Source organism: Camelina sativa, chromosome 15, assembly GCF_030686135.1.
Source record: "Camelina sativa cultivar CO46 ecotype springtype chromosome 15, ASM3068613v1".
Classification (NCBI taxonomy): Eukaryota; Viridiplantae; Streptophyta; class Magnoliopsida; order Brassicales; family Brassicaceae; genus Camelina; species Camelina sativa.
Genome location: NC_141894.1, coordinates 22,510,311 through 22,526,001, shown reverse-complemented (window position 1 = coordinate 22,526,001; position 15,691 = coordinate 22,510,311). Strand labels below are relative to the sequence as shown.

Here is a 15,691-nt window from a genome sequence, read left to right as displayed (position 1 = left end):
AAGCGGGGTTATAATGTAATATTTAAAAATATGGAAAAAATCAACAAATAGAAATATTTGATAGTAAAAAAATCATTCGTGAAACTTTTTGTATAAAAAGGGCAAAAATAAAAATGTTCAAAAAGTGGTATTTTTGAAAAAAAGTATCTCAAAAAGGGCATTGTAACAAATTCTCAAGAAACTTTTTGTGAATCCTTATATTTATTTAGGGACAATTTGAAAACTATACTAAATTTGAAAAGAAATTGGAAAAGTACACTTAGTCTTATAGTTATTTGAAAACTACACATTTTGAAATAAAAATGGACAGAAATACCCTTATTATTAAATAATTTTAACAATTAAATAAAAACAAGAAAAACTTAACTTATATTTAAACATAAATCAACTTTAAAAATAATTTACTTTTAAAAATTTTTAAATTCGGAATTAATTATTTAATAATTTAAAATTATAATGAAAATTACTTATTGTATTTTAAATAATGATTACATGAATAAATTTTTTTTATCTTAAAATTTTGATTAAAGAAAAATAATTTAAATATTTTTGTTGATATTATTTAGATTTAAATTTATATTAAAATAAATAATTCAAGATTATACAATATATATATAATATATATATATATATATATCAATGTTTTAGACTTATTTTAATCAAGGTTAATTTATTTATAATGTCGACTTTTTGAACAATCGTTTTGTTTTTTTACTTCTGTTGACTTAATTATCTTTGTCATCGACTTATATTAGAACAGTTGACTTATGTTATGGCTAGTGGATTTATAACATAGTCGATTTTTTTAACTGTTGACTTATTTTTTTGTTCATCGATTTATATTTGTTTTCTATTGATTTGTTTATTTGTTGTTGACTTATTATATTCTACATTGATTTATTAATAAGGGCGATTTTTTGAATGGTTGACTTAAGTTTAATTTTTGTCGACTTATTTATTTTTCCATCGATTTATTTTAAAATTGTCGACTTTTTTTTTTGTTTGATTGTTTTTTTACAAAGTCGACTTTTGATGATGTTGACTTATTTGTTTTGTTTATTGATTTATATTTTTTTCCCGTTGATTTGTTTGGTCTTAGTAGACTTATTTCATTTTACGTTGACTTATTAATATGATTGACTTTTTTAACTGTCGACTTATATTTTATTCCTGCTGATTTATGTTTTTTCTTTGTTGACTTATATTAAAAAGTCGATTTATTCTTTTATTAATTGATTTGTTACATAGTCGATTTTTTTGAACTGTTGATTTATTTTATAAAGGCTCAAAATTTTTTATTTTATTTTATTAAAATTAACAATCTTAAAAATAATTTAAAATATATAATTATTTTTCAACAAATTTATTAAATGAAAACTAATATTATCTAAAACATAAATGGAAAAAAGAAAAATTCTAATTAATTTAATTTTAATTTTTATATAATAAATTTTAAAAATTAAATAACTGACAAAAAAAAAAAAAAAATAATAATACCAGATCTTTAATCACGATTGAGTAACAGATTACTGGATCGTGATACACGATCTAGAAGATTTAATAATAATAGAATTTAGTTTTTAAATTAATTTATAAATAAATGTTATGTAACAGTTGTTATTTAACAGTTAACTAAAATCCCTATTTTATTGGAAACTGCATTTCGAGATTGTATTGTGATTCTACGAAGTTTCTTGTTCACGTAGACGGTAAACTGTGATTCTTCGAAGATTCTTGTTTTGGTAAAATGTTAAGTGATTCTTCGAAATTTTAAATAAAAATTTATTTGACTGCCACTAATTTGAGTTTTGCAATTAACGTTGTTGCAGAAAAATGCTTCAAGATGATGATGATGCTATGTCTTGCTCGAAGAATGAGTTGTTAGGAGAAGATGTAGTAGATGATGAGGATGAGGATGATGATGATGATGATGATGATGATGATAAGTTTAGTGGTATCGGTGATAGTTTTGAGTATGATACCACTAATGGTTCTGATGAAGATTACGACGATCTGCAGGAAGAAACTTCAAAATTGAAAATGGAATCAAGTCAATTAACCATTCATGTGGGATAAGAATTTAAGAGTAAGAGAGAGCTGCACTGGAGGCTGAATATGCTTAAACTAGAAGAAGATTTCCACTTTCGAGTATACAAGTCAGAGCCATCTCTTCTTGTGGTTAAGTGTACTGGTGATAAAAGCTGCAAATGGATGATAAGAGCATCAAAAATAGACTCCACTTCTGAACGTTTTACAGTGCGGAAATACGTATCGGTACATACGTGTCCCTTGGAATCAAGAAAACCTGGAAGAGTGACAGCAAGATTTATCAGCCAACTTTTTCAGAATGACCGAGGCGAAGATGGCGATAACAGCAAACCAGCTGATATTAGTAGCATGATGCTCATCAAATATGGTTTTGAGATGACGTATTGGAACTCATGGAAATCACTAGAACATATGAAAGAATCAGTAAGGGGTACAGCAGAAAGTGGATATGAGCGTCTCCCAGCTTATATTCATTTGATCAAGAAATACAACCCTGGAACAATAGCGTATCTTGAGAAAGACGTTAATGACAGGTTCAAGTATTTGTTTATTTCATTCGGCGCATGTATACAAGGATTTAAATTCCTGAGGAAAGTTATTGTGGTGGATGGGAGTTTTCTAAAAGGAAAGTATGAGGGGATTTTGTTAGTTGCAACTGCGCAAGATGGTAACTATAAGATTTTTCCCGTTGCATTTGGAATTGTTGATTCTGAAGATAATGCTGCTTGGGAATGGTTTTTCAATAGATTGCGAGAAGTGATACCTGATAGCCCCGACTTGGTTATCATTTCTGACAGGCACAAGTCTATTGCAAAAGCCATTACAAAGGTATATCCAACTGCTCGACGTGGAATATGCACATACCACCTGAAGAAAAACATCATCACCAAGTTTAGAGGGAGTGAAAATTTGGGTTTGGTGAAACAAGCTGCAAACGCGTATAGTTTGCCAGAATTTGAAGACGTCTTTCGTCAGATTCGTCATGAAAATCCAAGATTAGCTAATTATTTAGAGAAAGCTGGTTTCAGTTTATGGTCTCGTGCTCACTTTTCAGGAAATCGGTATAACGTTACCACTAGCAACATTGCTGAATCTATCAATGGTGCATTGAAAAAAGCAAGGGAGCTTCCAATTGTTTATTTTCTTCAGTACGTTGGGGATATGCTTAGTAGGTGGTTTTATGAGCGTCGACTGGCTGCTGCACTGTATGAAGCAAATATCACGCCTCGAGTCGACAAGATGCTGAAACAAAGATCTGTTCTTGGGAAGCACTTAAAAGTGCGTCCAATAAATACATACCGGTTTCAGGTAAAACTACCTACTGGAGATTGTGTAGTTGACTTCGAGCATAAGACATGTACTTGTCGCAGGTTTGACGTGCACAAAATACCATGTGTTCATGCTATTGCGGCTGCCAGAAAAACATCTTTGACATGGGAATCTCTTGTAAGTCGTCACTATACAAAAACTTGTTTGTTTGGCGCATATGCACAGAGTATTTCGCCTATAGAAGAATGGCTCATACCGCCAGAAATCGCTGTCCAAGCATGTCGTCCTCCTAAAATGAGGAAAAGATCTGGGAGACGTAAAAAAAGAAGATATAAATCTGCATTAGAGAACGCTACACAAGCAAAACGCCCTCGGAAGAAACATGCATGCTCTAATTGTGGTGTTTCAGGTCATAATTGCAAGACATGTTTGTTTTAAGTTTTTTTTTGTATTTTTTTCGTTTGAATTCTATTGTCGTTCAGTTGATTTCACCATAAACTCGAATTCTCTTCTGTTTTTTTTCAAGCATGGAATCATTTTCTCTATATTTATGTTTTCTTTATGGCAATTAGGAACTGATTATATGTACATTAAATGTTGCTTTGCTATGAGATTGGTTTGTATAGATTACTAATTTGATAAGGGGAAGCGGAAGCGGAAGCTGAACAAGGTACGGTGCTCTGTTTTGATGACAATAAAACAGAGCAAGGGTAGAACAGAGGTGGCGTGAGTAGATGAGGTGTTAACGAGAGAGATAACGTACGGTGCTCTGTTTTGGTGACAATAAAACAGACAAGGGTAGAACAGAGGTGTAAACCGTAACTTGATGTCCAAGCAACCCTTAAGAAAAACCCATCAAGTATCGATGCTATGCTGCATCACTATTTTGTTTAGATCACCATAAAAGACCGAAGATTAAAAAAAGACCAAACGTACTAGAAACCAACAAAGATATAAAAGACCAAAGATTAAAAAAAAGAATTATGAATTCTTAACCCAAACGTTAGAAGAAAAAAATGTTCCAAACAAAGTTAAAAAAAAAATTAATAGAAACCAACGTTCTTCGACTCGTTCAATATTTCTGCAGCTAACTTTGCACGGATTGCCTTAATGTGCGCATCGTCAAGACCCTTGAATTCACATTGCAGTGCCAAGCATTTGATATACTTAACCGCATAAACTCCGCAGTCACCTGTTTGAACATTCTGCGGGATCTTATTCGGTTTTGATATCTTGTATTTAGCAACACTCAAACGTTTCTCTTTCTCTGGTGCAAACGCCTTCAGCATGTAGGGTATCATCTGCGCATAAGGCTGGACATGGTCGTCCATCTTTTCATCATCTGCATACCCAATGATGCTGTCATACACATGGATAGTCCTTTTCGGGATACATATAGACAATGCAGCCCAGTGATTGGTTTTTATATGTATCACCACATATATGTTATCAACGTCTTTTCCAAGCTGCTTATTTGTACATCCTGCACTAGGCAACAGACCTGTATAGTAATTGATAGCACCTGATTTCCATTTATAATTCTTTGGGTCTTTTTTGAACTCTTTGAAGTTATTTTAATTTAATTATATTTTATTTATTTTAATTTAATTTCTAAGCAAGGACAAAATAGTCATTTAGTTCAGCCCATAAGGGTACATTTCAAAGACTTAAAAGATTTAGTATAGAGTTCAAATTACCTATTAAGATTGAGGTATGTATTCTATTTTTTTTAATTTATTTATCATTTGAAAAAAACACCATTTTTCTATACTTTTTTGCAAAAATACCCTATCTTGTTGTCTATTTGCAATAATACATTTTTGATATATAAAATGACTAATTCTAAACTCTAAACTCCAAATACTAAAACTACCGTCTCAAAACTATACAAAGTAAAGAACCCAAACCAAAAAAGATATTCTAAAAATTAATTTAACATATTGTAATTGCGTAAAAAAAAGAATAAAAAATGGTAAAAAAATTTAACAATTTCTCTATATTAAAAGAATCCTTATATTTACTAGGTTTTGAACCCACGCTACGCGTGGATTTATATGATATATTTTGATGAAAATTATATATGATTGATGACGGTAATAAAATATTATCTTATAAAACAAATTAAATTAGTATCAAGGAAAGAAATTAAATTTCAGATATACAAATTTTTAAAATATGAAAATCAGTTGTGTTATAAAATCAAATCTGATAAAAAAAAATCATGAATTTAACTCGACGTCCAGGCGAGGCAAATCAAACTGATGACCTCACATATCCTAAACCATTTCTTTGACCACCAGAAAAACGAAACAATTTTATAATCATGAATTTAACTCGTTTTCATATTTAATTGATCGCTACTACATATGTTTTCATGTTTTTTATTCAATGTTTTCTTATTCTTCATATTCTTTCTTGTCATTTTCATTGTCAAAATTTGTGGTAATTGTCATCGTTACTTTTACCGTCTGGTTCTTCGTTATACTCTTTTTTTTTATTCTTCCTCGTCAACTTCTTCACATTCTTCCACTGAAAAATCTTTTTTGTAGACTACCACACAACTTGTTAACCCATCAAACTCCAATACCAAAATTATTTCTTTTCTCGAAAAGTTTGTGAAATTCATGAAGACCAACATAGTCAACACATGCATCCAATTATTGATAATTTCATCCATATACTTATTTGGTTTTAGATCCACACGTTTAGAAACTCCTCCAACCAAAATCCTTACTTGGTTTATAATATTTTAAAAACATAATAAAATATACTAATAATTTTTATTTAATATGAATCATATGATATATAGAAATATGAGTACACTATAAGAACATATTAATTATAAATAAATAATATCAATTATGTTATATCATCAAATAATATCAGTTGTATCATATTATCAAATAACCGTAACCATATATAACCGTAACCGCTTGAACCAGAACCGTATTTAAACGTAACCTTTTAACCGTTTATTAAACGGTTATGGTTAAGGTTAAATAAAATTTCTAACCATAACCAATGCTTAATAAACCGTAACTGTGACAACCGTAACCCTGGTCATGCCTATGTATAGCTAATAAAACATGTGTGTTTGTCGTCCATCTTTCTTCTTTAAACCCCAAAACTTGACTCAAAAATCAAATCAAGGTCTTGCGATGTCAATCCTTCTTCCTTAGACCCAAAAATATAAAATTAATGAAAGAATATCAACTCATCTATAAAATCATACACAAAAATATGTTTTATAGTTCATAAGAAATAAAAAGCACAAACGTAGATAAATAAGATAATTTATGTTTTACATCAATATTTATAATATTTTAAACTGTTAAAAGGTTTCGAAATATAAAATTTGAACATTTTAAAAAGTTTCAATATTTATAATATTTAAACTTTTAAAAATTTTAAATATTATAATTTTTTTTTTGAAACTTTATAAAGTTTTAATTTGATCAAATAAAAAACTGTATCAAACCGAATAAAACTTTTAAACTTGGACGATTGATAAATAAAACTTTTCTGCTCATTCGTTGTTGGAATCATATTAATCTTATTTATACTGGCTCTGAACCATTGTCTAAAAATTTTCTAGCCGATATGAGATATTGTGCATAGTTCTTTAATTTCAATAAATTTAAAATTTTCCTTTTTCTAAAAAATTCTAGAAATTTAAAAATGTTAATGAATGACATGTCAAATCTTGATAGGTTGTTTAAAATAATTTTTAATATATAAATTTTTGGGAATTGTATAAAATGTTAATAAGTGATATGTCAAATCCTGATAGGTTGTTTAAAATCCTATGTGGACGGCTTGAGAATTTAACCCGTGTTAGCATAAATTTAATGAAATTTAATAATTTCAACATATCCTCTTTATAAACCATATATCTACTATATAACCATATTATATAGTATTTTAATTTTTTTTTAAGTTTTTCATAATATTTTAAAATTTTATTAAGTTTATATATATTAATTATAATATTTAAATAAATGTGAATCGAAATTCTTCTTACGTTAAGAATCAAAGCTCACATGTTATGGAAAACAAAATATGAATCAAATTGTTGTTTTTTTTTTTGTTTGAAAAGGATTCAGAGATAGAATATCTTTAATACACAATAGAAATTGTGCTTAAATATATCATAGTTTCTGTTTCCATATTGATTCTGCTGTATTTTTCTTATTTGGAATGGTTTGTAAAATAATTAGGAAACAAAATCTGAAGTAATACTATTTTTATAAAATATTTAGGGATTAACTTTGTAAATAAGTACAAATAAAAGGGTATAACCCAAAATGTACTTAAAAAATGTATATATAGATATGGACATCTTTAGGAGTTTGTAGCTTCAACTTTTTATTAGTATAGATATACTATCTTAAAATTTCTATGGAGGTTAAGTAATTGTAATATTTTAAAACATTCTATAAAGTTTAAATATTTTAATATTTGAACCTTTAAAAAGTTTCAATATTTATAATATTTCAAATTTTTAAAATTTATAAATTTTAATTTTTTAAAAAACCTTTTAAATGTTAAGAAATTTTTAAAATTTAAAAATTATAATATTTTGAAACCTTTTTAAAGCTAAAACTTTTAGAAGTTTCAATATTTCTAATATTTTAAAATTTTAAAAGGTTCGAATATAATATTTGAACCTTTTAAAAAGTTTCAATATTTATAATATTTTAAACTATTAAATTTTAAAATTATAATATTTAAAAACTTTTTAAAAGCTAAGAGCTTTTAAAATTTTCAATATTTATAATATTTAAAATTTTAAAATTTTTTAATATTATAATATTTTTTGAAACTTTTAAAGTTTTATTTGATCAAATAAAAAACAGGATCAAACCGGATAAAACTTTTAAACTTGGACGCCTGATAAATCAAACTTTCCTGCTCATTCGTGGTTGGAAGCATATTAATCTTATTTATACTGGTTTGAACCATCGTCTAAAAATTTTCTAGCCAATGTGGGATATTATACATAGTTTTTTTTTATTTCCATAAATTTAAAATTTTCCTTTTTTCTAAATAATTGTGGAAATTTAGAAAATGTTAATGAATGACATGTCAAATCCTGATAGGTTGTTTAAAATAATTCTTAATATATAAAATTTTGCAAATTTCTAAAAATGTTAATTAGTGACATGTTGAACCTCTATTGGCTGTTTTAAAGCTTAGGTGGACAGCCTTAGGAGCTTATAGCTCATACTTTTATTTAGTATAATTTATATTTAATTACATAATATAACATTGTAGACTTTTTGTGAATCCTTATATTTATTTATATTTTAAAAGAGTTTAAATAATAAAAGTTTTAAGCACAATTACAATCTTGAAAATATTTTCACACAGATTTTACGATTTTTTTTTGTTGAGAATTTGGGAAGGGCATTTAGCCTCCAAAATTGCTTCGTTAGAAGGGCTAAATGTAGTTTAAGCCTCGAATGTTATGAAGCTTAAGCCTCCTTCTGAGGGAAATAAGCAGAGCTTGTCCCACATACTGCAGTGGAGACACTTTGCTCTCTTGTTTGGTGTTCCACAAAAGTAGTTTCGGGTTTTGGTTTTCCGGATTTTTAGAATAACGAAACCAAGCGGTTTGTAATGCTGGTTGGGTTTCAGTTAAACATTTTAGGCTTGGTTGTGTTCGACTGTTTCGGTGGTAGTACCCAACCTAGAAGTACTCTGTACTCAGTCATAAATCAGACAACTCATTTCAAATCAACAAAATCTCGCAAGAAAGCCAGTGAACAGAAGTGGTTTGAAGAAGGCAAATTGTAAAAAAGAAGTAAAATTATCTAACAAGAAAGTCTAGCAGTTGTGTGTTTTGGACGTTGTGAAAGACATTTATTTTAAATCTTATACCATTGAGCGCCTAAGATAACTGGATCTTATAGCCCAAAGCTGCTTCCCAACAGCTTCCATGTCCGGGCGCTCTTTTTTTGTGGGAGCAGCACATTGAAATGCCAAACTGAACATCTTCCTTAGTATCTTCTCGTCCACTCGTTCCCTCGCGTTCGGATCCACCAGTTCATACACTTTCCCTTCATTGTACTTGTCGAATGCCTGCCAGAATTTTGAATTTTTCCCGCAAAGTCGATTCAGTAAGGGATGCAAGTTTGAGAAGAAATTTTATATATATATATTAAGTGGCTTACCCATCGAACCGTAATCCTCTCATCATGAGGTCTCTTGGCTTCTACTGGGCGACGGCCTGTGAGTATTTCCACAAGCAAAATCCCGAACGAGTAAACATCGCTTTTCGCAGTGAGCTGATAAGTCCTCATGTACTCAGGATCTAGATAACCAACTGTTCCTTTCACTTGTGTTAAAATGTGTGTCTGGTTCGAGTCAGTAGGACCGCCTCTTGCAAACCCAAAGTCTGCCACTTTGGCTCTCATGCTATCCGTGAGGAGAATGTTGGAGGATTTTATGTCACGGTGTATTATCTGTCTTTCTGTTACAAAGAGAGAGAGAAAAAAAAAAAAAAAAAAAACATCATATAGTCTTGATTAAGATCCTTACAATATTTATTTATAGTTTTATAATAAGGAAAACAATCATTAAGCACAACATTCTCTACCTGCATACGAATGGAGATAAGTCAATCCATGGCAGACATCAATCACAATCTCCAACCTTTGATTGAAATTAAGTTTGGTTCCACTAGAACCTGCAATAATAACAAAAATGAGCCTTTCTTGTTATATTCATACGTTTTTATAGCCGGGACAAGCTCGGGCAGATGTAAATAAGTTCTTACCATCCAAATGTTCCCGGAGTGTACCATTTCTGACATACTCGGTTATGATAAGCCGCTCGTCTCCTTTATCAACATAGCCAAGAAGCTTCACTAGATTTCGATGGCCTATTTTGGACAAAAGGTCAACTTCACTTTTGAATTCTGTCCGCAGATTCTCAAAATGTTCCTGCATGAAAATTGTGATTTAGAACTCATAAAATACTTTGAGGTAATACAAATGAGCAGATGGAGATATTATTCATCTTAACCTACTAAATCACAACAGACTTAAGTGCTAAATCTTTTATCTTCGAGATTAAAAGACCAAGAATGGATAGCTCCATTTGTATCTTCTACACTAGCTCCCTGAAAGATCCATAGTTCAGCACCACTACTCAGTAAGACTAAACCAAATATAAATTAGAGTGTGAACATGATTTTCTAACACAACAAGACCAAAGTGCCCGGGGAACTACATTATTACCGAAAAAGTTAAGGTCGACATGTCAGTTGATTATTAGCTTCTGTCAACATTTTCTCTATCATTATTATAGGACTTGACTGGCTAAACTATTAAAAGTACCTTTTTTGCTCGTTTAATGGCAACCACCTGGCCATCATCAAGGTAGCCCTTATAGACAACCCCAAAGCCTCCTTCACCAATTTGATGACTTTCCGAGAAATTGCCAGTTGCTGCAGCAATCTGAGTCATGGTCAGATTCAAGGGTCCCAGTCTACTAGGTCTCGGGGACATAGCATATCTAGATGGGCTTTGCGGTACACGGGACGGACTTGGTGGTGCCCGGAACGGACTTGGCGGGATCTTCTCAGAAGAAGGGCTCATTTCAAAAGAGGAAACTTGGTGCACTGTGATACGATATATGAGCCTTGAATGTGAAAATGTTATTCCAAAATGTAAAATCTACAGAAAAATGGATAAATACTTCTCTGGAAACAAAACGCATAATGTAATCTTTGGGGTCTAACAATACAATATACTGACCACACACCACTACTGTTGTTCCCTATGTCAATGACTATGTGCCTAAATGAAATCAAACACTTTTATGATGTCAAGGAGAAGGCGTAGAGTAACTCTATCAAAATTACAAGTTGCAACATTCTTGGTCTCTGCATATTCTCACCAATGAAGTAAAACATGTGAAGATAAATGTAAGTGAGACAATTAGTCACCTGAGTTAGATTCCTTGGGTAGAACTTCATGACTATTTGCTTTCCTCTCCTTATGGAAGCAAGGACAACAGAGCGCACAACAGAAGAGAAGAAACCCGCTTGCTGCCATGCTGACTTTAACATGGTCATGTTCAAATCCAGCCTCATTACTCTCAGAATCTTTCACAGATTTTTCTTCCAAAAACCTTCTCCCTGCATCATAAATGCAGAAGCCGATCAATGATGACACACATAACCAAATTCCGTTACTGTGTGGTGAGATTAAAAGAACTATATATATATATATTGGCGTAACCGATCCAAGGAGCACAAAATTCGTTGAACAGAGCATTACCTAGTAAATGGTGAACTGTGCAGATGTCATCGCCGAAAGAATCCCCAAAGATACAACCTTTGGCTTTGTGAAACCGTATAGCTTCGCAAAATCGGGCTTTGTCCACAGGATTCCCGTTAATTGTGAACAAACTCCCTTGTTGATAAGGCTTTGTGTATGTCAAGTTATCAGAGAGACAACCAACAAATGATGCTGATGCAGTTTCCTTGATATGCAATAACGTTAAAAGACCCAACAAAGCCGTAGTAAACACCAATCTAGTGAAGCTCAAATCATATCCATCCATAATTTGATTTTATTAACAAAATATAACTCAATAAGCCATTTTATAAACCCAAATTTGAGAATCTTTTGGTTCAGAAGATTTTTCCCTAAAACCTGAAAAAAAAAAAAAAAAAAAAAAAAACTCAGCTTTAGAAAGCTTCCATCATTAGGGTTCCATTTGCAGTTGAATTCTTGAAACCCTTTTTGCTCAATTCTTGAAACATCAACTAAACCCTAAAAAAACAAAATTCTCAATTTCTAGAATCAAAAGATCTCCAAGCAATCCAAGAACACAAAATCAATACATAAGCTATAATAACCTAAGACTCATGGATGGTTGCAAAATCAGAACCAAGAGCTTTTGACTCAAACTTGTAGAACAAGACCAATTTAGAGAAACCCAGAAAATTTTAAAGCGAGAGAAAGAACAGAACCTGTAACAAGATCTTGTAGCTTTGACTTGACTGTACAGTTAGAATGAGTTTGACCGAAGACGAAGCTTTTTATTCTGTTTCAGACAAAGTATGCCAAAGAAAGAAGACTAAAGAAGGCAAAAAGTATTTGTCTGAAGGAGAGGAATTAGGGACGTGGTAACGATCTCATGGAAGACACATCTTGTGGAAATCTTTGAAAATTCGTGTTCTGTTTTTTTTTCTTTCCGTGTCAGGAAAATTCGTGTTGTTTTCTTTTCTTTGTTCTTTTTCTTAGCTGATTAGATAGATGATGGTTAATGATTAAAAAAATTTACAAAAAGAAAAAGAAAAAACAAAAATTAAGTAAAAGTTCGGATCAAACCGGATGTTGAACCAGACCGCTAACAAGAATTACTAGAGGTTATTGGTTCCAGAGTTAAATAGAATTTTAATGACTTTAAAAGTTATGTAAAATATGTTGTTATTCAATCAAAACTTTCTAAAACTTTTTAACAATTTGGTGTTATTAGTTGTAGATTTGTAAAAAGTTATCTAAAATCTTACTATTGGTCCTAGTCTCATAGGCGACCGAACGGCCGCCCCCTAATTACTAGACTGACCCGCTATAATAATTCCATAAACACCTAGCGAAGATATGGCAAACAAATAAAGTAGCCCTATGTTCGGATCTGACAATACCATACCATAATCAAAAGGTACAACGGCCCAAGCGACCAGACTTAACATAAATGTAGCCACTGGAGCCATTCTAAAAAGGAAAAAATTAGCACTACTTGGTGAAATAGGTTCTTTTAGAATCAATTTCAAACCATCTGTTACAGGTTGTAACAATCCGAACGATCCCACTACATCAGGACCCTTTCTACGTTGCACAAAAGCCATTACTTTACGTTCAGCTAGCACTAAAAAGGCTACTTCTAGTAGAAGTGGTAGAATTATTCCAAGTATTTCAGCTGGAAAAGCTATGTACGTTTTCGATTTTTTATTTACTCATGATCTGGCCTGGTTGACCCAATCATGATATTGAAGGATGGGACCTTTTCTCGAAAAACTCCCGATACCGAGAAGAGTTGAAGATGGTGCAACATTCCATCTACTCTCAATGGAATCCCCCTATCACTTTACTCCCGAAATAAAGCATCCCTTTGATAAATCTAGTGTTATTGGATTAAGAGTTTTATAAAGTCATTAAAAGTTTTATGTTATTCAAGTAAAACAAAAGAATTTTGGATTGTTAATGAATTAAAATATTCTGTTATTGGTTTAAGATTTTATATCATTTTTTTCATAACAAAAGTCATGAAAACTCTTTCATCAAATAGAGAGATTGTGAATCATATATCATGACTTTTTGTTATTTTTTTGTTCAAAATGAATTCCGGACTCCGGAGAGGAGTTTGGGAGGCGGAGAAGAAGAGCCACAACCATTGGTAAATCCATGCTCCCTCTTTCTCCATTGCCCACACGAAAGCATCGACGATGGCATCAAACAGGTTCGTATTATGGATTTATCATTAATGCAAAGTCGGACATGACAACAAGTCAAACTCATTAATCTCCTTTCCCTTTCTTCTAGTCTACATATCGCTTCTCTGTTCTCTCTTTGATTCCGTCACAAACAAGATGAAGCTTGAGGAGCAAGAAAGGGACATACAGTTTCCGACAAATGACGAGGAATGCCAAGTAGACGTCTCCTGCGATGACGAAGACGATGATTCCAGTTCATCTTCTTCATTATCCCAGAACGATTCGGCTCCATGGCCTCGGAGTTATCGGTAATATCAAAATACTCTCAAACCAATAACTCTTTTTTTTGACAAAAGCATTGATTAAACAAGAGAATATTGTGCAATATTTTTTGAGAAAGTTTGAAAGATTTTACAAGATTAGGAAAAACAAATCAGCAAGATTTAAAAAAACTTTCTAAACAATCTCTTAGAATCCTTCATTTTATACTTTCTAATTCTCTATGATTTTAAAAATCAGCAAGATTTTAAAAAACATAAAGTCATTGAAATTCTATTTAAATCCTAAACCAATACCGCCCCCCCCCCTCAGAGAGATTCAACTTAAATTTTAAAGGATTTGGTAAGATTTAACATTTTAGAATTTTGAAAAATTTATGTGATTTTTTAAGAGATTTGATTGTGTTTTAAATTTTTTATATATATATTTTTTTAAAGTGAAATATGATAAATATATTGTAAGTTATTAATTAGGTTGTAGATAGATGTACTCACGTCGCTCGATAGAAGCCAATAGTACTTGGATTGATTGGGTTGGGTGAGTGAGTTATTAGTTGGGCTGTAGATAATGTACCTATAAGCTTTTTGCAAAGCAATCATGATTGGTAAATTTTTTTTTTTGAAAATACCTATTTAGTGTATTTTTTTGGAGAAATACTCATTTTCTCTATCTACAATATTTTAAAACTATATTTCGTTAAATTTGAAAGTTTTAGGAAGTTTAAAAGGTATTTCTTTATGATAATTGTTATTTAGAGACTTGGTTCAAGTGTTTGTAAGGTTTTATAAAGTTTTAAAATGATTTCAGAAGTTTTAAAAGATTTACGAGGTATTTTAAAAAGTTTTACAAGATTTTTGCTTTTTTCTTTTTACAAAAAATTTAGGGTGAATTACTCAAATGTTACTCATTTTAGGTAATATTACCAGAATCTACATAAAACTTTTTTATTACTAGAATGTTTCGGGTATTTTCAAAATACCGAGCGTGTCCCTATTTTATGTTACCGGAAAAAACGTAATTACAAAAATGCCATTGCCATGTCAGACGCCACGTCAGAAATCGCTGACGTGTAACCATTACTCAGCCATAACGCGTTACAGAGTATGTTGCGGCTGAGTTATAGGTATGTTGCGGCTGAGTTATCGGAAAAACATTTGAGTAAGAGCGGACGGCTGACTTATTAAAATCTGGCTGAGTTATGCGCATAAGTCAGCCAAGGGTTACGGCTGACTTATTAAATTTGGCTGAGTTATGCGCTTAACTCAGCTGTAGTTACGGCTGAGTTTTCACCTGATGGTTGAGTTGTCAAAATTTTGGTTGAGTTGTCAAAATTTTGGCTGAGTTATCACAACGACACGGCTGAGTTAACATTTTCTTCCTGGCTGAGTTATGAAAAACGGCTGACTTATGAGATGTTGTTACGGCTGAGTTATGGTAAAAAAACTATAACTCAGCCGTCATAGGCTGACTTATCGACAACTCAGCCGTTTGACGGCTGACTTATTAGCAAAAGATTAATTACTAGAATGTTATTCAGTTACGGCTGACTTATCAAACGATACGGTTGAGTTACATATTTTCAGTTGATGAAGCGGCTGAGTTTGGCAGCAATTTTTTTTGCTTTTTAATTACTGTAATGTTTTT

At 31.4% G+C, this 15,691-nt stretch overlaps 2 protein-coding genes across 4 annotated transcripts; one reads left to right on the top strand and one right to left on the bottom strand.

Annotated features, from left to right (window-relative positions):
- The first annotated feature begins 2,115 nt into the window (after positions 1-2,115).
- On the top strand, positions 2,116-3,756 carry LOC104748634 (uncharacterized). The gene has a single exon (XM_010470242.1). The coding sequence runs from the start codon at positions 2,116-2,118 to the stop codon at positions 3,754-3,756; it is 1,641 nt and encodes a 546-aa protein (XP_010468544.1).
- A 5,277-nt stretch (positions 3,757-9,033) lies between these two features.
- Positions 9,034-12,596, bottom strand: LOC104747256 (calmodulin-binding receptor-like cytoplasmic kinase 3). 3 transcript variants are annotated; one of them, XR_015581512.1, is made up of 9 exons: positions 12,302-12,573; positions 11,604-11,981; positions 11,270-11,461; positions 10,659-10,942; positions 10,345-10,441; positions 10,097-10,262; positions 9,917-10,006; positions 9,492-9,790; positions 9,034-9,399 (listed from the first exon to the last, which is right to left on the bottom strand). XR_015581512.1 is itself a non-coding variant. In XM_010468859.3 (8 exons), the coding sequence occupies exons 2-8, from the start codon at positions 11,887-11,889 to the stop codon at positions 9,193-9,195; spliced, it is 1,524 nt and encodes a 507-aa protein (XP_010467161.1). In that variant the 5' UTR covers positions 11,890-11,981; positions 12,302-12,596; the 3' UTR covers positions 9,034-9,192. The 3 variants fall into 3 exon arrangements, 2 of the variants coding, with proteins under 2 accessions (XP_010467161.1, XP_087343016.1); XM_010468859.3 differs by lacking the exon at positions 10,345-10,441 and having other exon boundaries at positions 12,302-12,596; XM_087486890.1 differs by lacking the exon at positions 10,345-10,441 and having other exon boundaries at positions 10,659-10,962; positions 12,302-12,552.
- Between the last annotated feature and the right edge of the window lie 3,095 nt (positions 12,597-15,691).

Coding starts and splice junctions, on each gene's coding strand:
- LOC104748634 (XM_010470242.1), top strand. CDS start 2,116: ATGCTTAAACTAGAAGAAGATTTCCACTTTCGAGTATACAAGTCAGAG.
- LOC104747256 (XM_010468859.3), bottom strand. CDS start 11,889: ATGGATGGATATGATTTGAGCTTCACTAGATTGGTGTTTACTACGGCT. Junction 11,462..11,603: donor CACAGTTCACCATTTACTAG/GTAATGCTCTGT, acceptor TTTATGATGCAG/GGAGAAGGTTTTTGGAAGAA. Junction 10,007..10,096: donor ACTCCGGGAACATTTGGATG/GTAAGAACTTAT, acceptor TTATTATTGCAG/GTTCTAGTGGAACCAAACTT.